Here is a 23,367-nt window from a genome sequence, read left to right on the forward strand (position 1 = left end):
AGTCTCAGGCTACTGAAGAGGTGTTCCAAAATACCTGCCCCCAAAATATAGACACTCATTGTGGAGGTAGGATCACCACTACTGTCTATTATACAGAATTACCTTCTATTGCACTGCTCCATTTAGTAAGATAAATATAGCCAAAAAAGATTTTGGAGGCTGTCTGACCTCCAAAAAGAGTCCTGTCTGTGTATTACTAAGCAACAAATTTAATTCATCCATATAACCGCTTTTCTACATATACTTTTTTGGGGGCAGAGTTGGATAATTAATTGTTGTACCCCTGGAAATAAGAATTGCTAATTGTGTGTTGAAATTTCCATTTTCTTTGAGGCAGTGTGGATGAAAAGTAATGAAAACAGCGCTGTACATTTCAGTCCTCACAGATGCCAAGGTACTCATCAGTATTACTGTACACTATTGAATCTGTTTCTTGATTACAAGTATGAAAAGTGCCTTTTTGCCATATCTACTGCCAAAGTCACTTTTCCAACAAAGCAGTTCCTCTTGGAAAGAATACTAGATAACTGGAATGGAAAGTATTGGCCTGTAGAAGTGTTCTGCCCTTCCTTCCACCTTTGCACCACCAGTGAGATGCAGTGCCAGTTTTGTGTGGACTGTTTGCATCTGGTGGTGTAGCTGTTGCTGGCTGTTGGGTGTAAGAAGAGGTTAGGCTGGAGATACACCTCTTTGCGCATGTAAAATTTTTTTAGGTAGCTGGGCCCTGATGGTTGAAACTTAATGGGGATTCAAAGCAATTGAAGAGGAACTATCCTGTCTTAGGCAGCAAGCTGCTGGTTGCACAGTTCCCCACCTTTCACACTTACTGGGTTAATTGCCCAAGAGTCAACTTCTTCATGGGTTCTTTCCTGCTAGCAATGAATTGGCATGATCTGATAAATGTAGTCATTCCCCCATTTTGCTTTTCTGTGGGCATAAAACTAGTATGGAGTTAAAAGGTAGAAGGATGCAGTTGCCATCGCTCTGGAACTCAGTGTACAAGTCTTACTTCAGCATAACATAGAACTCTTGAAAAACATAGAAATTGGATAATTTACAAGCTTTAATGTTCACACTTGCACATCATCCTAATTTATCAGGCTGATACATATATTGAAATTCAATGGGAGTATTACATAGCAGTGCTGACTATACAAAGCAGTTTATGAAGCAAACCAGGAATTATTTCTAAACCAGCTTGCTATGAACATGCTCTTTTTGAAAGTGTACCACATGCTGTCCATCTTAAAATCTATTTAACAAAAAGCATTAAAAACTTTTAAAATTATATTGTTATATGCAGAACTTACTTTAAACAGCTGATGAATCCAGCGTATAACTGTACAGAAGGAAGATTTTTTTTTCACCTGCTGCCAAATTGACAGAATATATCAGAGTCCAAATTCCATATTTAATGAAATTGTGGAGTGATACAGCCTCTTCATTAAAAAGTCTTTTCATATAACTGTTTCCAGACTTTTCCTTCATTTTTTACAGAAGTTGTTAAAAAAAATGCATTTTCCTGAAATTCATGCCTGTAACTCCATAGTTAGTAGATGTAAGAAAGTGCAGCTATTTCCTAACTTTACTTAGAAATTACACGGGTTTTTTTCTTCCCTTAAATAATCTATTGGATTATTATTCCTACAAAGAAAACAGGAATGATTTATATAATAATTCTGAGAAGGATGGAAATAGTTTGCTTTAAAATGAAAAATACTTAGTAAACCATTCTTGATGCTGAGGGTCTTGTTTTTGGTCATCTTTGGTTTGTGGTGGTTCATTGCCATGTGTCCTGTGCAAACAAATAAGCATTAGCATCACCAACCTACTTACAATCTTATTACCATGTAATACTTTTCCCAGAAAAACTCATCATCCCATGAATGGTTCCGTGCTCACATGAATGGATGAGGTCAAAAGATGCCAGCTACAGTTTTAGTGGGATCTGTGCCAGCCAGTAACTGGACTAGCAGCACTGGTTGTAACATGAAAAAAAGCATGAAGCAGGGCTTAACAGCTATGGAGAAACATTTGAACATAGTTCTTAATTTGACACCCCCAAAAATTTAAACAAAAGGTTGCTTAAAGGATATGAAGTCTTGAAAATCAGAGAATGGTAGCTGCAATTCACTTAAAAATACAAACTACAATTTATGCATTAAAAGTGTTGTGTAAAAGTTCTATTTGAAATGGAAAGATTTATCTGAACGCTACCTGGCATTCATAATCAATCCTATTACATAGTCTCTGATTTTCCATAAATCAGGATACTTTTAACATATGGTTGCAAATAGGACTTAACTCATGATTGACTGATTCAAAGGAATTAAGCAAGTAGCAGCCAAGCAATCCTCAGTCTCCCTATACATTTGTTTCCTTTAAAAACAGAAATCTCATTTGCCTTGGCAGTCATCTGGCATGACACAGCATGTTTGTATCTTTAAGAAGTGGGAATTGCCAAACAGGATCTAAGCCTGCGTTGTTTTTCTCGGCAGTCAGCACCATCTGCCCCCAAGGAAAGAACTCTCTTGCACATAATTTACAGGATAACTAATCTCCTCCAGGAGATAGGTAAGAAGGCTGGATTTTGTCCTGAAATACAGTGGTAAGGTTTGGGTGTTTTTAAACTGTATATTAGCTACATAAATTTTTAACTATTTATTGAAGAGAGAGTTTATGTTATAAAACACTGAACATTGTTTACATAACTCATAAATTTGAAGAATTGAAGCTCTTCAGAGAGAAAAAAACAAGTTAAGTATCTGCTAATCAGTTTTCAAGTTTCTGACCTTTGCCAAATGATCAGCCTGGATTCATTCAAATATCTCCTAAAATAAAAACATGCCATCTACATCTACCAAGTACAAGGTGAGGCAATAAAAATAAGAAGGAATTCACAGAAGACATACATCCTTCACAGAATGACTGAAAGATGCCATGTTCACAATTAACTACATTCTTAGTTAAATAGTTGCAGCTCTTTTTCCCTTTTTTTTTGTGTATGTGTGTGTCTGTGTGTGTGTTTTTTGGTTGCTTGCTTTGGTTTAATTTTCTTTTCCCCCCTACCAGGATGGGTTGCAAGCATAAGGTCTGCTGGGCAGGGATTATAGCCCACTTTTGCAGTAAAGTTCTGGATCTGTCTGCAGAAAACCAAACACACAGAGTTCACTGTACAGTAGGAACCTTACATCGTTGTGTATTTCTACATGCCAAATGTGTTTGAATTGCCCACAAGATTCTAAATATGAATTAATTTATTGTCATACAAAATGGACAAATACCTTGTGGCAGCACTGTTGTCTGAGGACTGTGTCGATGGAGAGCCCACCCTGAGGCAGCCAGAACTCCGGTCTAAGCTCGTAGATTTTGTTATTTGAGGAGCACTTCTTTTTGATCTCAAGTCACAGCTCAAAAAGCTCTTTGCATAGGAAGCTAAATTTGGAACACTGACAACACGACTGGGCACCTCAACCGTTTTCTTCTGCTGCTTTTTATTGTAACAGAAAACTTCATTACATACATATTTTTTACTATTTATTCTATGAAACTTCAACAATACCTCATTCCCAAATATCTTGCAAGGAACACCCAAATAGGAAGATTTCTATCTTTTTCTATAGGTATTTAAATTAAATGCTCAGAGTATGCTGTGAGTATCCATGGATTTTGTCATGCAATGACAACAACTCATGTATTTGACCCTGAGATTTTAGACACATCGAGTTGCTTTCCACCAATGTGACCTCCCTTCTTTCTATGGCTATTTGTAGACAATATCATGCAGAGGGGCTGGCATAACAAAGGGCAGATACCAAGCAACTCAAACAGATTCATAATTTTCCTTGATGCATGCAATATCCCAATTAGCAACTCCCAAATCTGCAAACAATGGCAATGCTTATTCCAGTGGAAAACTGATGCCAGAGTTCTAGTGTTTTATATCAGCTTAAACAGAGTTCTAGTGTTTTATATCAGCTTAAATACCTGTTATCTATGTTGCTTATATACTTCTGATTAACTTCTCCTATGCTCAACCACTGACTGTAGGTTGGCACCGGAAAGATTTCTACTGAATAACATTATTATTAAAAATTGATAGCACTTTTTTTGTCCTGATTGCCTATATTATTCAAATAGTAATAAAAACTATCACAATTTGTGATTTTAATTGCATTGCTCATCTTACCTTCATGAAGGGAGTCAGGCATGCTGTATTAGGGTTGAAAGAAAATGATCGATTCCTGTAAGATTCAGTGTTGGCTGAAAGCGAATGCTGACATTTTCTTCCTTCCTGAAGGGAAACAAAGTTATGTGTATGGAAACAAAGTCATGTGTATGGAAACATGTATTTGTTGGAAGCTGGTATGGAAAGATACAGTTGTCAAAGTATTCCAGAATAGAAAGAAACAATCAGTCTGAAGCAATGTGTGAAACACTGAATAGAGACTTGCAATAAATGCCAAAATATGTATGTCCATATAAAAAGCAGTCTTACCACCAGCTGCTTGATAATCTCTTCTTTCTCACTTAATTTGTCTTGCAGACAGTTTATAAGGTGTGTATCTTCAGGCCTGGACTCCCACTTTCTTGACTTTTCTTCTAATTCTTTAAGTCTGTACCAAAGAAAATGCAGACCAGGAAAATCTTTGTCAGATTAGGTTCAAGAGACACCTCAGATGTATTCTGTCCTATGTTCCAAGCCTAAAATGCAGAGACATAGCCAGGCCTTTCCAATAAAACAGGATTTTTAAAAAATGGGCACTTGTATGTGGTTTACGTAGAATTATAGAATCTTCTGGAGTTCCAAAATAAATTGCCAAGGTTAATCCACAACATTTGTCCAGTGTAAAATCCAGTCCCTTGTGTAAAATAGTAACAACCTTGCACATCATACTGCTAGTCTAATTTCCTAAAGAAAGAAATCAGTCTCCCAGTATCTATACTATCTATATTCATCTATTTGTTCTCTTTTCTGACCCAATAACTTTGGAATCCTCAGAATTATTCAATTCCTGTAACTTTCATGAAGACAGGCTTGGATATACATGCTGCTTTAGTAATCCTGCTAGGTAGTCTGTAGTCTGAGTTCAGCTTTTAAAAATCTTTAATCAGGGGAAAAGATTCAAACGCTAATTACACATTTTTAGATATGGTGTGGAAACATACATTTGATTGACTCATAAGAACACAAGTCATTATTTCATCAGCCAGGTTCCTGAATTTTGCTGCTTGAGAAATTGAATGCTATGATTCACCTGCCATAACCAGGACACATACTGAGAAATGTATTACAGAGTACAAAACACCATTTTGTGGGGGTTTTTTGTTTGTTTGTTTGTTTTTTTAATGTGTGGGCAAACATTTTTGAGAGGCCCACCCCCCACTCATATCATCTTAGAGTTATCTCTGAGTTAAAATTAAAAACAAATCTTTACATCTGAAAGGTTTAAAGGTTAGAGGCCTGCTTTCATGCCAAGTCTCTCTTCTGGACTTTTGCTGCACAGCTGGGATAAGAGAAAAGGAGAAGGGATATATATATATATATATATATATATATATATATATATATATATATATATATATATATATATATGGGATTATTTCTGAAGGGTTTCTTCTGTTCAATCTGAAGCATCACAGAATTTAAATCCACAGGGGGCTGCAAACTGCATTTATTTACATGAGCATCATTTTCCTTGGAAATTTTTAAGGGAGTAAGAATGAGGTTAAGCTTTTACTCAACGATGCTGCTCTGCTGAACAAAATTAAGTACAAGATCATGGATCAAGGCCTCTAGTATCATCTGTGACACAGACGATTCAACATTTCATAAAATTTCTAGATCCTACATGCAATTTTTAATATAGCATTGTAAAACTTCATGTATAGTGTTTTAGATTAAACAATATCCAGAACTTATTACAATGCATCCAGGTCTTTTTGGTTTGCAAAGACAATACCTATACACTTCTACTTTGATCTGTACAATATTTTACTTACGCTGAATAAAACAACTCTACATACTAAGAATAATAAATACAAACACAACTCATTGCCAGCATGAGCCAGAGTTTATTGTTAAATTACTTACACAGTTTCTAAGGAGAAAATCTTTGCTTGGAGATGTGCCTGAGTGCTGCTGAAATCAGATACTATGTTTTCAATTTCCTTCCGGTGATCTTGTTTCAGTATGTCCAGTTCTTTTTTATGCTTGATATTGAGGTCTTCTACCAGTAGCCTTTTATTGGTATTAAAATATGTCTGAATTCTCAGGTCTCAATACTAGTTTATTATCTTTGATCAAAGCATGCAGTTTTGAGGTGTTTTATTGGCTGCAAAGGTAGCTAGCTCACTGGGCAAAGATCTGGCTTCTGCCTACTGATTTAACTTTGAAATTTTGGTTGCAATCTGAGAAAAAATATTTAAACACTGAGGAAGAGAAAAATTATCCTGAAAAGTACTTGACCTTCACCCTTCAGGAAATGGAAGGTCTATCCCATATAATGAAACTATTGATATTCTGTCTAAGGTTAGTTCATACATCAATCTTAATGATAAAACGTGACAACAAAGTACCATGGGAACGTATTTGTATTAAGCAAAATTATGTTGAAATATCTGGGATTTTAACATAAGATTCTCATGATATATTTCAATACATCGTGGCACCAGAAACATTTAATACTGCCTATCATCATCCTAAAACTCAAAAAAGAAAAAAAAAGGTTGAAAGAAATGTTGTAACAATGCCTTTAACTATAACATTAATCTTTTTCAGACAATATATTTTGGAAGACACTGCTATATGATTAACACCATAAACTGAAAACTAAAAAATGCCTAATATTTTCTCAAGTATAACCATAACACTGCATTCTAATACCAATCCCTAAAGCAATAGGCATCTATTGAAGAATCATAGTTTGATTTTTGTTCGCTATTGCTTGGAGAAATGCTTTCATTAACTCAATAGAGAGCTCATGTTCTATGGTTTACTAATTAGAATAGACATGCTCAGCTCAGCATATTAACAATTGTAATTTCCACAAAAGACATTCTTTCATTTATCTTTCATTTTCCTCTATCTCCTTTTAAATGTATTCCCAAGCCTGTTTTACTTGTTTCTGAAAGGCTTCAGGAAAGACCAAAAGTTCCATGAAAGGTTTCTCCCCTTGAAATTAGAGCATAGCCATGGAAGTGACTGATTTGGCACTTAGCATAAAATGAGCAGCAGAAGAATAAGGGTTAAAAAGGGAGATGGATGAAATGTATCTTCAGGAGTAGAATATTCTCCTTCAGAACAGCCATTTGGGGACTTGTTCTCTCTTCCCATAAAAACACCTTTGTCTGCTCTTATGCTAATCCTTGTAAAACCTTTCTCTCCTGGAGGTAGAATTCACACAATTCAAGAGAAGGGAAAGAGAATTATTACTTTAAGCAGATTACGGGTTTCATTTACTTGGCAACAGTAGGACTAGTCATTTTAAGTAATTTGTTATAAAAATTTATCATGTGCAAATAACAAACCATTATCAGCTTTCAAATCAAAAAAGAAACTGGCGTAAGACAGGGGCATGGTTGTTAAAAGTAAAAATAGCAGTTACTTATATGCACTAATTTAACTATTCCTCTACATGAATTATTAGTCCAGCAAAAGCAAAACAAGAGCTGCAAGTTAGTTTTTCAAGTCGTACATGGGTTAATTTCAGAGCAGCCTTTTTCAGGTGCCTAGGTCCACTCCAGTGCTTTGGTCCTACCTCCGGTTATTTGAAGGATTTCTCCTTACATAATTTCCATTAATGCTTTTCCCAAATGCTTACTGTGGTAGAGCTACACCATTTATTGCCTGTAAAGAAAATCCTCCAGCCCAGCAGCCTTAGCATTTGAGGCCTTTTAGACCTCATCGCTGACATGTGAATAATTCTTCTCTTCATGAACAGAGGCTCTAAATTCCTTCAAGGTAGCTTGAGGGCATTAATGAAACTCTCTGGTTTGCAATTTTCTCTGTTGATCTTGCTTCAAAAGCTTGAAATGAAATTCACTTTGAAGTAGCTCTCCGAAGAGCACAATGGCAAAAAAAAAAAGTTATTCTTTAAATATCTACTCACTGGTAGACAGGAATGGAATTACTCTGGCCACTCTGACAGTCTGTAGAGAGACATCTATCCATTGAGTGCTTTTCTCTGGACTATATGGGCCATAATTTTAAAGATTCCTTTAAGGGCACAGTCTTCCAAAATCCTTTTATATATACAGCTTGTGTAGTTGGGGGGCATACATTCTGCACCACTGCAAAAATGAATTGAAAAGTACCCACACACCAGATCCCTCAGTCTCTCTGCAAAGAGAATGTATGTTCATCCAGAAATTCCAAAGGATCCAACAGCCATACAAATGCAGCGGGCAGTGAACCCAGTCTTGTCTCCTTTGTAAGTCGTGCCAGGGGAGGTTTAGGTTAGATATTAAGAAGAATTTCAAAGGAAGGGTGATTAGACATTGGAATGGGCTGCCCAGACGTGTTTAAGGAAAGACTGGATGTGGCACCCAGTGCCATGGTCTAGTTGACATGGTGGTGTTTGGTCACAGGTTGGACTCAATGATCTCAGAGGTCTTTTCCAACCTAATTGATCCTAGGATTTTTCACTTTTTCTGGACAGAAGTGGGATGACCCATTTTCACCACGTGCACTGAGTCTGTGGCTATACTAAGACATGATTTACCTTCTACAAGATGGCCAAGACTCAAGTGACCTTGCCCTTCCTGACAGCCCTGACAGCCTCTCACAGTGCCAGGCTCCTCATCAGCCCAGAAGCACTGTCAGTATCCACTGGCACTGCCCTTACTTCCCCTGTAAGGGGAAAGTAAGAAAAGCTGGCTGCTACAGCCAAAGCAAATTCTTAACAAGGTATATATGGCATTCTTAAGTGCGCCCTTTGGAATTAACAGTCCATTGGTTTCAGCTACAGAGAGTATATATAAAAACCTGATATTTATTCTCAGCGACTTCCTTTTTTTTTTAATAGCTCTTTGGTGAGTTTGGGATTTATGTCTTCCAGTGCCTATGAAAGACTGACATTATGCACATTTTCTCAGGTCACTCCTGTGGGGATACACTAGACATATTTTTCTGTGACATATAATGAACAGTTAGTTCAAATGCATCTATTATGGCTGGAGGAAAATGTGAAATGAACTACTGCTTTTGCAAAATTCCTAGCTTCTAAAATTAGTACTTTAGAAAGAAAGATTCTGACATGCATTGCACTTAGAACACCACTCACTGGCATTATTATTGAATCTCTAGATAACACTGTCAAGTGTGAATTCAAGGCAAACCTTGTGTGCTGTTTATCTCTATCCTGAAGCTGTGTAGCTTCTTGCTTCTGTGACTCCAACTCAGCACTGAGCAGCTCCATTGTGTCCTTCAAAAGTAAATTCTCTTTCTTGAGTTCAGAAATTTCACTCTGACATTTTTCCAGTTCATCATGAAGAGATCTGATCTGGGTTTGGCTACTTCCTTCCTAAGAAAAAGGCCAAATTTAGTTATTCACAGCCTCTTATTTGTAATGTTAGCATCTTCCTGGAATTGTGTGCATTGCATTTTTGTGATCTGATTTTTCAATTATATGTGCCATGCTATATATATGCAAGATAAAATCAGTGATCAAAATTTCCTGAATATATTCTATAGTCCCCAAAGAATTTATTTTATTGTAACATTCATTCATTTGCTTCTTTTGTAGATTCTGATCTTTAATTGGAAAGAAAAAGCCTGCCCATAGGGAAAAAAATTATAAACATTCAAAATGAGACATAAAGGCAGAAAAGTTATTCCATTTCTGGAAGTTACTGTATACTTTTATTATCACCAGAGAAATTTGATACTATTGCTTTTGCTAAACACAACATGGCAATGAAGTACAAACTGGCCCCTTGCCTGTTGCTTCTTCAGTGTCCTCACACTCCTCAGCTCCATTTGTAGTTCTTCTATTTGTTTCTTTAGGTTTGTGCATAATGTTTGCTGCTCAGAGAGTTCCATCCTTAGAGATCCTAGTAACAATCAGACAAACAATCGTTTAGGCAGACAGAGGCCAGATGGATGGTGAGGGCAGATACAGGGAATGTAGATGAAAACATTAATACATTACATTTTACTTTGCTCAACTCCTTCCCCATTAAACATAATGGTCTCCTATTACTGGAGAAGTAAGTCAGCTGAACAATAGTAAGATGATATGGAGGTACAAAAGCAATGAGTCAACATCAGTCAGAGAGGTAATCCTGTGGCAGTTGTATTGCAGACTACATCCTCACAGTTGTTTCTTCTAATCTTGAAATTTACTGGAGCACCCCTCAGCTTCCCTGTTAATTCTACTGGTGTTCTGTAGAGGGCCATAAGGCAGACTGAGGAAAACTCTGGTTGTGTTAGAGAAGTACAATGCTTATGCAAGCTCATCTGTCATATACTTCAATTTTTGTGTATATTAGGTACAAGTTTTTCAAGTACAAGAAGAAAAAAGTTTTTATCTTTGTTGTCTCCCTAGAATTTTTCTTGAAGAAAGAATATATCTATTGAATGTATAAATTTTAGAGAGCAAGAAATCTTTCTAGCAAATTTTAATTACTGGTGGAAAAAAACCGAAGAATTAAATTCAGTTTATATGTAAAATACTTTCAAATTATTCTTTATTTAATTGAAATAATTTTATAGATGAGCTTTAATAACCTGAGATTAAACCTGGAGATACTACACATCCTGCTAGTGCAATGTTCTGTTTAGTTCTAAGCAGTTTAGGGCACTTTTGAAACTGACTAAATAGTACATAAGGAGCAACTGATCTCCACTGCTGAACTCAACAGAACAGACTTGAAGCACATACAAAAACTCATCTCAACATAGAAAAGAAAAAGAGTAAAGTCATATAAACTAATTATAATTTTCCAATCTAATATGCCTGATAATGCATACTTGAATGTTGTAAACCATACTACTTTCTCAGAAACATTTTGCTGCTGAAAATTGAGAGCCTGGTTAACAAAGAATATTAAGATTATATTGTTGAAATCGCAGGGTATGAAAAAAGAGATTAACAAAGACCTGAGTTCCCAGAAGATGGGAAAGAAAATGAATGGGATGAAAGTCAGTGGTTCTCAGCATATATATAATCAAGCAAGCAGTAGGAACTGTGCATGACATGGGACTATACCTAGCAGCAGGGCTTGCTGCTTCTGTATCTGCTCAAGTTCATCATGTAATTCTTTCTTTGCTTTCTCTTCCAAGGTTTGTATTTCCAGCCTATGAGACTGATGTTGGATCTTGAAAGTCTCATTAAATTCCTTTTTCAATCGTTCTTCTGCCTCCTGTAAGCAAAAGTCCCCCCAAAAACAAAGTCATTGGAGCCTATTTATCAGCTTGTTGTTTCACTTGTAATGCTAGGATGAATCTGGCCTTTCATTGTAGAACTTTAATTTTATCACCACTTTACATGACATTTTACCAATGCAAGCATAAAAATGAAGTTAAAAATTAGCACTTAATAGGTACAATATAAATTATCAGTGTATCGCCTCTTAGATTTGTTGTGCATGATGAAATAATAACACCGGTATCTTTGTACTATTTGACATTAGAAAGAAAGTTTTATTATTCAACATACAAAGGCCCCCAGATTTGACCTGTTTGTCATTACTTATCACCGTGTATCAGATAAAGGCATCTATCTTTCCTTGTATCATTCTTGGGTCATGCTTCCACTGTCAATAAAAGTACCGCTGGCACACTGTAAATGATGGAGCAGCTGCTCTGTAGTGGCTCTGAAAGCAAACTCCTCAGTTTCATTCTTACCAACTCACTACCTTCAGCTTGGTTTTGTCAAAACTGGATTGTTATTTGGAATATATAAACAAGAAAATAAATTCTACTTAGGATGGTTTTATTACCTATGTTTCATAAAATTCTCTAAGCTGTGGGAACCAACAGGGATATCTGAACTCCATGTCACAATCATATGTACATTTCTCAAGCTGATTTTTTTCTCAGACAGCAACAGTCTTTAGAACTTCAGTATATTGCATTAACTTTTTGCCATTGAAATAAATTCATTTGAACCTTTTAAAGGTTTGGTTATCCACTTACTGAATTGATTTCTTGAAGGTATATAAGGCAATATACATCACTGTATACATCTACTATATTTCTAAATATTTATGTATAAATTAATAATGGATGAAAAATAATAAAAATGAGTCCTGTTATTAATACACTCAGGAATTCCCTTGTATTTCTGAAGCAGGTGCACAGATAAAGGAGCTTGTATTAATTGCAGCCTAACTGTAGGGTATATTATATTCACCCAGTGATCTAAGTTAAAATGTTAAAATTATAAAAAACCAAAAATTCACAAATCACCAACCAAACCACCTCTCTCAGCATGATGAAGAGGAGATTTCAAAATTATAGAATAATTCATTACGTACAACAATAGAAACCCATCATTAAACTAATTGGAGGTAACTGAGTTTTGATAATTGGCTCTCACTTAGATGGTTTACCCCATAAATGTATGTATTTTTTTTATATTAGTATGTAGTAAACTGACCTTGAGTTCCTGATTCTTGCTTTCCTCCAACATTTTTAAGACTTTTTGGTGTGATGCCTCCAACTGCAGTTTAACATTTTGATTTTCTTTAATGGCGTTTTGAAGATCCTGCAAAAGCTTCTCTTTTTCTTTGTTGGACTGTAGATTATATTTCTTCAGTGACTCCTTGAAATTCTTTGCTTGTTGTTCTAATATTTGCTTCAGCTGAGCCACCTTCCAGAAAAGTAAGTCAGCAGAATAGGATTAATGGCTTCATTCACAATGGAGAGGAATTATGTAACGTTGAGTACATTTTATGAGCTTGTGTTGCTCTATGAAAAAATAGCAAGATGCTTGTTTTGTGCAAGGAGCCCTTTTTCCAGTGAAGAATGACAGCCTTTTTGCATATACTGTCTGTTGCTCATGAAGTACTTTTTAGAAATTTCAAATCGTCTCTATGTCATACGTGCAATCCATAGCTCAATTTGCACAATAATATGGCACAAACCAGAAGGCAAGCCTAAGGCTCTGCTGAAGCTATCCAACAAAACTGATATATTTAATTTTAAAGAGCACCTAGCTTCATCTGCCTCAGACCGAGTTTGAGTTCATTATTCATCCAATTGTTTCTTGGCTTCTTCCCTTGTGTTATCCAATGAAACACACACAAAAATATTTGTCTGATCAAGCTAGTGAAGAATATTTGCCAAATACTATTCACAATGAAAAACATTAATTGTCTTTAATATATCTGTCTAATGGGATCTGTCTGTGGCCTGGATACACTCCAAGAATATGCAGATGCCAGTGCCACTTGCCAACCATACTTTTGTTTCAAGAGATGGTGAATTTTTTATTACTTTTTAAAGAAATGTGTGGTAAATCAAAAGATTTAATCAAAGGGGCACTTTAGTTTCTGGTTACAGGCAAAAAAGGTACTTTTTCTTCACACCTACTGAACTCAAGCCAATGTTTTCCTGTATAAAGAAAGGAAACACTGAAGTTTTTATCCGTTCCTTATAAAACTAGCCTTTGATGTGAAAGATTTAACGTTGTGCAGTCCTTCCTACCAGCTGACACAATATGCATTAGCATCACTACACTCAAGTATGCATTTTTATGGGCTTCCTGAATATAAAGAGACTGAAAAAAATATGCTGGAAGAATAGGTTGTATATTTTATAATAGAAACATTTGAAACAGGAAAAATGTTACTTGGAGTACTTCTTCAGCAAGTTAGTCCTCTAGGCAGGAAAGATGAAAAGAGGCCTATATAAACTTTATCTGTGATCACAATCTTATGAATTTCCCCAACTGTTTACAATTATTGGCCCAAAGCACTTGTCACATGAAACCAAAGATCATATTAACTAGAAATAGGATAAGCCAGGAACAAAATGTAGTAAGAAATCAGACGGAAAAGTAGTTTTAAAACCATTATTTTTCAGTGATTAAGGGGAAAAGGCCTACAGAATTGTATCAGCATACAAACACATTCTTTCTCATGAATCCTGGTACTTCTAACATATTAGAAGTTAAGAAACATTTCCATCCTATCAGGTTTCCTCCTCCTGTCTAGCAATTAGAAAGGCTTTCAAATCCATCAGTGAAAATCCTTCTCTGGAACGTTTTGCAGTGCTCAGGTATTTTTTTGCACTTCCTGACTTCTAAACAGATAGCCAGACCCTCAATTTGCTTAAGTTGGTAAAGCAGCATTTAAGCCAATGAAACTATGCCAACTCACATCAGTCCAGAATCTATTTGGATATTTTCATTATTAATAAAGCAGCAACACTGTGGGATTTTGTGCTTTATAATGTCCTCCCACTGAAAAAGTTCTCAAAAAACCTGTACTTTAATTCCATTACAAATTCACTTTTATCCACCAGAATTGCATAAAGTGATCTCAGAGATGCAAACATTACCTAACCAAACATAAACAGTAATATAGCACAAGAAGTAAAAACAAAATAAAGAAATTGTATCTTACTGGTTTTTAAGACTTATTTCAGAGTTACTTCAATTAAGTTCACAGTAAATAATATTCCTAAACCTGTGGCAATTCCTGACCAGAGGAATTCCTGACTGTTCTTTGGCTGCTATTTGGTGGAATCTTTAAGATCCATAAAAACTCTGGTCATTGCATTGTTCAAAGATGTATCTGATGTTTGCACTTCCATTTTATGTGCCTTCTAATTCCAGAATAGAACAGAATCATAGAGTATTCTGAGTTGGAAGGGACCCACAAGGGTCATAGAAGTCCACCTCCTGGCCCTGCACAGCACCATCCCCAGGAGTTACACCATGTGCCTGAGAGCAGTGTCCAAACACTCCTTGAACTCTGCCAGGTTTGATGCTGTGACCACTTAACTGGATAGCCTATTACAGTGCCTAGCCACCCTCTAGGAGAAAAACCTGTCTCTAATATCCAACTGAAACCTCCCTGACTCAACTTCAGGCCATTCCCTTGGATCTGGTCACTGTCACCGGACAGAAATCAGTGCCTGCCCCTCCTCTTCCCCTTACAAGGAAGTTATAACTGCAATGAGGTTCCCCTCAGGTCTCTCCTCTTCTCAAGGCTGAACAGACCAAGTGACATCAGCTGCTTTTCATACAGCTTCCCCTCAAGACCCTTCACCATCTCTGTAGCCATCCTTTGGATACCTTCTAATAGCTTCATATTTTTCTTATATTGTCCCATCAAGATCCTTTGACACATACTGAAGAGATCCTGTAGCTCAAAAACCAGGAACTGGAGAATTAGCATTCAACCTACACAGGATCTCACATTCTTCCTTCCAAATGACCAAACAGAGACAAGTCTGATTTCTTTATCCATACAAATCTTATTAATACAGAAATACTGCCACCTTGACGTGCAACCCCAGAGAGATGAAATTATCATGCTTCCGTCTACTCTGCATAGTGCTCCAGCTATGTCAGCCCGACTAAAAACGGGTCTTATGCAGTAAAGAAAGCTATTTTTAGATCTGAAATTGTATCCAGGTTAGAACTGGATTAGTAACAGCACATTGCCTAACCTTTGAGGCGGAAGCTCTGGGCTGAGCCAATGCAAAGGTTCCCAGATGGGAAGCATTCCCTCAGTGAAACAGAACATTATATAGTAAATGGTGCTTTCTTGGCTGTGAATATTCATGTACCTATAGCAGGAAACTATTGCAAGTTGAAATGAATTCACTACCCTGGCAATACTGCCAAGTAATTAGTTCAGAAAATAACTTTTGGAATAATCAAGAAAAATGCAAAATTTCTCTTCAAATGGAGCATTTCTTCCTTTGTGAGAGCAGTGAGATTCTAAGATACAATAAAATGTTTCTTAGTGTATCTGCTCATATTTACCATGGTGCTGTGAACATACCATATGGCATGCTATGTACTATTTAATATTATTTATGTTTATGTTTATAGTGGCAATAATTTCCCACCAGTCTTTGCTAACTTACCATGATCTTGTGATGCAAGTGGATGAGCAGTTAGAAAACATAAGTTTCTTTTATATTTTACTGTCCTGAATATGTGATTTCAAGAAAACTAACTTTATAACCCACGACCTTAGTTTTTGCATCTGCAAAGCCTGAGGAATAAACCTTCATGTTGTAAACCTTTCACTCTGAATAGGCCAATGTAGGTTGGATTGACCTGAAATTCTCTCAGAAGAGACTCTGTAGGAAACAGCAGCATGCAGAAATGTGTAATGAAACTTAAAAATAGCCAGAAATTTCAGAACATTAAACTACACTTAAATTCTGTATTTGTAAGTCTGGGAAATAGAAAGAATGTCAGAAATTCACTGTTTGAAAACAGAATGGATAAATGTGTTTTAGAGGAGAAAAGAAAAGGAAAAACTCATGCTGTGCTCATAACTAGTATAGCTAGTACAGCACAGATGGGAGAAAAAACAGGCATTGCTTATTGTAAATAAGCACAACACATGCCCTGATTGCTGGAACATGCACACCAAGGGGTAGTAATGGCATGTGGGAAAAGTGGAAGCAGTAAAGAGAGGACAAGGTTTTGCATGATGAGCCTGTCTTTTCCCTTTCAACGAGACCTTATTATGGCCACTGAGAGTCTACAAATAGCTGAAGAAGATCTAGGTCTTCAGTTTTTGCAGAGTTGTTACAAACTCCCACTGAACTTGAGGGAAGTGAAATTGGTTAGAATCAGTGAAGATACATCTCTGTGCATCAAAAAAACCCAGAAAGTTAACAGGAGTTGTAAGGAAGATTCTAAACTCACTTTGTCCTGTAAACAAACAATCAGAGTTGCTCTGCAACCTTGACATAGCCAACTCACCTTAGCACATCTCCAAAGAGCAATATATGAAATAAATAAGCTTGTCAAAATCTTCATAGATATTTAGAAGCAGTTATTTCTGTTATTCTATCTGGAGTCCTTGCATATTTTATAAAGTGATAGACACAACAAATAGTATTAAAATCCAATCCAGAATCTCTCAGATGGAATGAAAAATGAAGGGACTTCTTATTACTGCATTACATTTATGGCCAGTTTACCTCAAGTGAAGAGTTTTGAAGTTTCCCTGTTAGAACTTCTTTCTCTTTCTCTAGTTGCTTTAGTTCACACTCAGATTTTCTTTTAAATTCATCTAGCTGTGTCTGGAGCTCCTAAAATTAAAGGAAAAAAAAAAAAAGACAAGAGCATACAATAGCAGGGACAAAATATGCAGCAAGAAAAAGAACACATTTCTTCTACATTAACCTAGATAATACAACAGTGTACACAATAATACATGCTACTATCATTTAATGCCATTCGTGTTATTTAATTTAAAATGTATAAACAGTTTGCTTAAGTTCTTTCTAATACTAGTATGAGACAATACAGTTTAACCTAATCTTCTACTGAAAGCTTCTCTAAGGTGTAAAACTGTACAGCATGAAGAGTCAGACTGTTTTTCCTTGAGTGGTGTTAATGTTCAAATATAATTTAGTATGCAAGAGTCACCCACAAGATCTGAAAATCCATAAATATACATTGACCATATAAATAACAAGATGACTAATGGGCAATTAGTGGAAAAGAGAACCAAAGGAAGCAATATCTGACAGCATCCATAAAGGAAGTAAAAATAAAATAATAATAAAAAAATGAGGATTATATAATCACCATGTTGCTGGAAATAGTTAAAAATCAATGAGCTTCAGTTGCAAGACAGTGGCCAAGAGCTTGTAGCAATTGTTTATAGCAAGTGTTAGCAATTACAAATTGTAGAAAGACTGAATGTGCAACTTCTAGAAACTTCTGAAGTGATATCCATTACAAGTTTATTAGTGTGCTTACTTTTCCTATTTGTGCAAATTTGCTAACTCAAAAAACATTCTACAGTGTCTTCAGACACTACAAATGAAGGAAACAGAAAAAAATAACTATTTAACACCTTCCCCATCCTGTACAGCTCCTTCTCATACACCCCTGTGTAAAACTTAGGTAGCAACTAAAGGAAGGAATTAAACAGATACATGAATATTGAAAGGGAGGAATTAGTCTTAATTTTGCCTGTATAAAAAGGAGCAGCCATAACTATCTTTTTGATTAAAACATGAAGATCAGGTGCAACATTCCCACTTCAACTCTGTCAACTAACTTTCTTCTTTGTATCTTAATTTTTTTTATCTGGAAAAATAGATATAATATTTCCTTAAGAGCTATTACAGGCCTTAGTTGAATAAAAGGATATGAACAGCATCAGTAATGAAAAAAAAAGTAATTTATTTGTTTTATTAACTCAATATTTTCTGATTAAATTAATATGAATAAGAAAATATTATAAACAAGAATATTTATTGCCTATTAAAAAAAATGTCTACTAGTATGCCTTTTTTTCTAAAGTATGAAGGCCTTTTTTTCTAAAGTATGAAGTGTTTGATACTTAAATTCAATCTGACTCACACAAAGAGCTTCAGCCTGGCATAATTTTAAGAATACATGTACAAGCTAATAATAAGTAGAATATGCTATATAAAAGGCAAAGTCATTTCCATAAGGCTTCACTAATATAACTATATACCTTGAAGCACTTCATCTTCAGATACTGATCAAAAGTGACCTATTCCACAAGCAGATAAAATAATTTACTCACCTGGGTTCAATTTTGAGAAATAAGATTGTATAAACTTATAAACTCCAGCAGTTTCATGGAAATGAATTCTTTTGGCAAGCACTAAACACAATTTCTTGTCTCCAAGATTGGGCAGGTACTATGAAGTTCAACATTTAGGGACAGCAGCTGTTTGCTTTTTATGACTTCACAACTTGTCAGCAAGTGTTTGATTATTCTCAAGTAAATGTTGAACTCAGAAAGTTATAATAGTGTTAATTGCAGAGAATAGGTAGAAGTTAATTTTTAGCACCAAGAAGGGTCTAAAAACCACTTGACCAGTAGTCTGATTGTCCCATTCTACAAACTGCTGAAATTAATCTTTTTCTGTCTAGAAGACCTCTGATGAACACCGAAGTCCATTAGGAGTCATAAACTATCTTCCCCCTTAGCTTATGTTCAAATTTGGCAAATCACTTAAACTTGCACTGACTTGTGAGCTCCACTAATCATTAAAGCACATGCTTAAAACTAAACATGTGTTTCAAGGTTATCCTCCCTTCGAATAGAATTCAGCTCATGTTTAGGTTCCCACTGCACAGAAATATTAGAGACTGCAAATTACCTAAAGCCAAAAGATTCAGTCACAGACAGCAGCGTTGATGAAAGTGAAATTCTTTGAAGAATCTCTTAAGCCAATTGCTATTAATGCATATCAACAACAAAAATAACAGCTTAACCACTTAAAACACACTGAAAAAAGGGGTTTGCTCAGGCAAGTTGTTTGGATCTACAAGAAGATGAGCCTTCTTTCTGACTAAAGCTAAATAAAGACATATATATATGTATGTATGCATGTATTTGTAAACAGTTGGAATTTCATTGGTAACACGTGCAGTCTGAATTAATTTACCAAAACTTTGCAGAATTAGATCCTCTGCCTAAACAATCCAAAATTCTGATTAAACAAATTCATCTGAGTATTTCAGAGCAGCGATCCATGAAAATTTAACTCAGAAGTTGGAATAGCATCCACAATACATTCTTCTTCAGGAAGGATCTTATATAAAACACTCCAACTCCCACATACAAAGAATTCAAGGATAAGTATTACCAAGAAGGCCATTTATCACGTCAATGATAAATTCACCTTCCTGTCTTTGGAACTTTTTGTAGAAATACATCAGTCTGATTTTTTTTTCTTTTTCTGATTTTTTTCTGTAGAAAGAAAATTCTGGCATTTTATGTTAATTCAAAGTGCCTACAGTGAGCATAATTCAAATGATGTTGCTGTAACCAATAAGATTAAAACCAGATGAATTAAAGCATCTAAAAATAGAAGAACATTCCTACCTTCTGCTTTTTTTTTTTTTTTTCTCAGATTCCATGAAGTTTTAGACTGGCCTAATTTCCTTTGCATCCTTCATTACATGATCTATCATTCTTTTTGACAGCTATTCCTTCAGACAAATCTTTTCCTTATAGAACTGATGCTTGATTTTACAAAGAAAGTACCCTCCTTGTAAACAGCTACAGTTTCCATAGTCTAGAAAACTACTAGATATATTGTAAAAAAACCTCAAAACAAACAAACAAACAAAAAAAACCAACCCAGGGTAGAAGTCTGGGGTCACAGTAGTCTATTTGTAGTGAAAATGTTATTTAGGTGGTAATAGTCCATTGAAAAATATTGGATTTATTTTAGTTAAAAATGTAGAACTGTACTGAGTCAGGATGGTAAGCTTCTTCTGCAGTCTAGGAATGATTTAGGGTTTTTTGCTGTTCTGGTTTGAGCTTGGGTGTGTAACTCACTTCCAACCATGCAGGCTCCCTCAAGAACAAACTTAGGCCTGTGAAAAAGTACAGTAGATGATTTGCTGACTGATGCCAAGTCTAATTTTCCTGAATGGTAGCTTAACAATAGTTCAAGAGAACTAAAAAGTATAGAAAAGATTCAGGGCTGAACACTTGCTTAAGGGGAGATACTGTACAGAGGGTACTCTCAGGATACACTCAGGATAGCTTTTCAAATAACTATTTTCTATATTTAAAAATAAATAAATCAGTATTCCAACTTGACCTCAGCAGAGAAAGTCTGCACTAGACATTGTTCTCTTTAAGGATTTGGTTACAGAAGCAGTTGAACACTGCTCTAGCCCAAGGATGTCTGCAGCTCCTTTGCTGTCTTTGCAGAAACTCACGTACCTCAGTTTATGAACACAAGTTGCACTGAATGAGCTCAGGGATCTGGGAATCTTACAGGATTGACTCCTGTACAATAAAGCCATCAATCTTAAAAAATGGCCTGCATTGATTTCAGTAGTTTTGGTATGCCATGTCTTCGAATATTTGAGAGCAAATCACCTGTTAAAGTTCTTACATAACTTCAGAGTTGCTCTTTTTCTGACTCTCTTTGGTACAAGTCATTTGCTGCAGCTGTGTTATTTGATGTTTCAGTTCATCTGCTTTATTAACAGTTTTGCTTTGGGAATTCAATATAGTTCTCATATCGTCTGTGGTACCAAAATTTACATTTCAAGTAGCATAAATAACTTGCAGAATTTCCAATATCCGTGACTACTAACATGGGAAATACTTTAGAATGACACTAATGAGCACCTTACCTGCTTTATGCAGGCTTTCCTTTTCTTGATGTGAATTTCTCTCTTTGACTACACTTAGATCTTCTTCCTCTTTTTTCACTATACATTTTGATCTCAGAATTTCTTGCTGTGCTCACTTAAGCTACACTTCCAAATCCTAAAATATGCATGACATTACTTTCACATTTATTATATAGGTAATTTTCTTGTAATAAGAAATAAATGGTCATTTTCTCTCCTGGTGTTCCATGATATAAATCACCTACAGAGCTGGTTTAAATGCATTTTTTGCTCTTCCATACCCTGCTGCCAGAATAATTGTGATATGGAGCCCTTCCCCCACATGTAGCTGGTATCATTGTAAAGTGATTACCCATCAATAGTTACCATCTAAAAGATGCCTGAGATTATCCTAAATTTGAAATAGGTTATACTTCTAATAATTTCATGGCAACTTATGCCAAAAGTTAATTAATATTAATTAGAGTGTTTTCAGTTGCTGAAATAAAACAGTTTGTAACATAATCCATTATACAGATGCCTAAACTCAGAAAAAATTGGGTCCTACAGACTTTGCTGAGAATTGTCTTTCCATGACTATAGGAAAAAATTTGAACATATTTAATGTTCTGTTTCTGGAGGTTCTAGTTGCAGTTTCAAATGTTTAGCATAAAACTGCAATACTCACTCAGATAAAATTGCCATTTTTTCCATTAATATCAAGTAAAACCTCAGGGTTAAAACTAACTCTCTGTAGCTCAAAATTTCAAGGTAAGCATGTTACTTTTACCTCTGACATATATGCCAGAATTCTTCCAAAACTAGACTGAACAGATCAGACTTAATGATTTGTCAACCTTTGTATTCTCCCTTCTACAGCAATAATAATAAATGTGTATGAATGTAATGTCTTTCATCTAAGGGCCTCAAACCTCTTGGCATACACTAAGGAGAACACAGGAAAATTCATCTTGTTGAAACAACAGCCCTTTCACGTTTCAAGCCTTATAATAGCTTTCCCTGCTAGTATTTACTAATGTTCAAAGATGTTTCTGATTAAAAAGATGTTTCTATTTCCCTGTCTGCCATTGTCCATAGAAGTCTGAAAAAAATGTATTTAATGTTGGCATAAGAAATAGTCAATTTAGAAAGGAGAAACTTTTACTCTTTTTATTCAAACTGTAAAGAAACAGAACATCATGTCTAACTCTTTCCCTCCTTCCAAATTTATCCTAGTCTGAGGGTATCTCTTCAAAGATTCAAGGCAATATGCTCCAGTAGTATGTAAATCAGCCTCATTCCACAGACTTAGAGGATTTGAAATGTACGAGTTGAGCAAATGTCCTTCAGAAAATATTTCAGTTTTATCCAGTTGATACTGAATTCAGAAAATGCATTGCTAATGACACCACCCTCTTACTTTGACTTCCTATCATATTTTACATTATTTATTCCTAAATTAATGCACTTTCTATACAATAAATCAGAAGAGTGAACCATGTGCATAATTTTTCATGTGTTTATTCTTCATTTTCCCTGAATGCTATGTAAAGTACCTACAAAAAAAATTCTTCCTTTCTCTCTTCCCCTCTAATGCTTCCAACTTCTACAGGATACTTTTTAGTATTGCAACAGTTATTACAGATTGACTCAATTTAAAAAAAAAAGGTTCATCTGGATCTCTGCCATTCATTGTATTCTCTCCACTTTTCTGTAAAAGATAGAGGTTGTTCTGCTACAGATCTACATGCTGAGACAATGAAATCTGAATAATGTTGGGAAAGGTGTATTCAATTCATCCTCTGATCTTGTAAAACAAAGAGGTAGTGAATCTATTTAAAGGCTGAACTCCCTCTAAGAACATCCTCAAAGAAGTAGCTCAGAACTCTGCATCATCAGCAAAACGATAGTGGCAAGCAAGATGTGAAGGCAGATGGTGAAAAGAGTTAAGAGCTGCCTTGGAAGATCACAGGTGACTGGGCTGACCCTGCTCCCTGCAGACTTCTGGGGCTCTCTTCCTCTAAAGGAAGAAAACCTTCTTTCTCATTAGGGAACCGTTTTTGCTATTCTGTAACACTCCAAGTCTAGACCTTCAAGGTGT

General features: G+C 35.6%; 1 protein-coding gene across 6 annotated transcripts in view; it reads right to left on the reverse strand.

Annotated features, from left to right (window-relative positions):
• Window positions 1–1,045: 1,045 nt before the first annotated feature.
• The window catches only part of FAM184B (family with sequence similarity 184 member B), a 39,055-nt gene continuing 16,733 nt past the window's right edge, over window positions 1,046–23,367 (reverse strand). Inside the window, exons 3-12 of one of the 6 annotated variants that reach the window (XM_088163195.1) lie at window positions 17,120–17,230; window positions 12,603–12,815; window positions 11,211–11,364; window positions 9,941–10,053; window positions 9,340–9,524; window positions 6,095–6,241; window positions 4,499–4,616; window positions 4,190–4,294; window positions 3,285–3,487; window positions 1,564–1,795 (exon numbers count right to left, since the gene is read on the reverse strand). In XM_088163195.1, coding sequence (XP_088019321.1) covers window positions 1,705–1,795; window positions 3,285–3,487; window positions 4,190–4,294; window positions 4,499–4,616; window positions 6,095–6,241; window positions 9,340–9,524; window positions 9,941–10,053; window positions 11,211–11,364; window positions 12,603–12,815; window positions 17,120–17,230 — 1,440 coding nt within the window. In that variant the 3' untranslated portion in view covers window positions 1,564–1,704. Of the gene's footprint in view, window positions 1,796–3,284; window positions 3,491–4,045; window positions 4,295–4,498; window positions 4,617–6,094; window positions 6,242–9,339; window positions 9,525–9,940; window positions 10,054–11,210; window positions 11,365–12,602; window positions 12,816–17,119; window positions 17,231–23,367 lie in introns of those variants that run through there. The other 5 variants (XM_014889004.2, XM_088163198.1, XM_088163196.1 and 2 more) reach the window with 5 other exon arrangements.

This window comes from Sturnus vulgaris, chromosome 4 (genome assembly GCF_052056855.1).
Source record: "Sturnus vulgaris isolate bStuVul1 chromosome 4, bStuVul1.hap1, whole genome shotgun sequence".
In the NCBI taxonomy this organism is placed as follows: Eukaryota; Metazoa; Chordata; class Aves; order Passeriformes; family Sturnidae; genus Sturnus; species Sturnus vulgaris.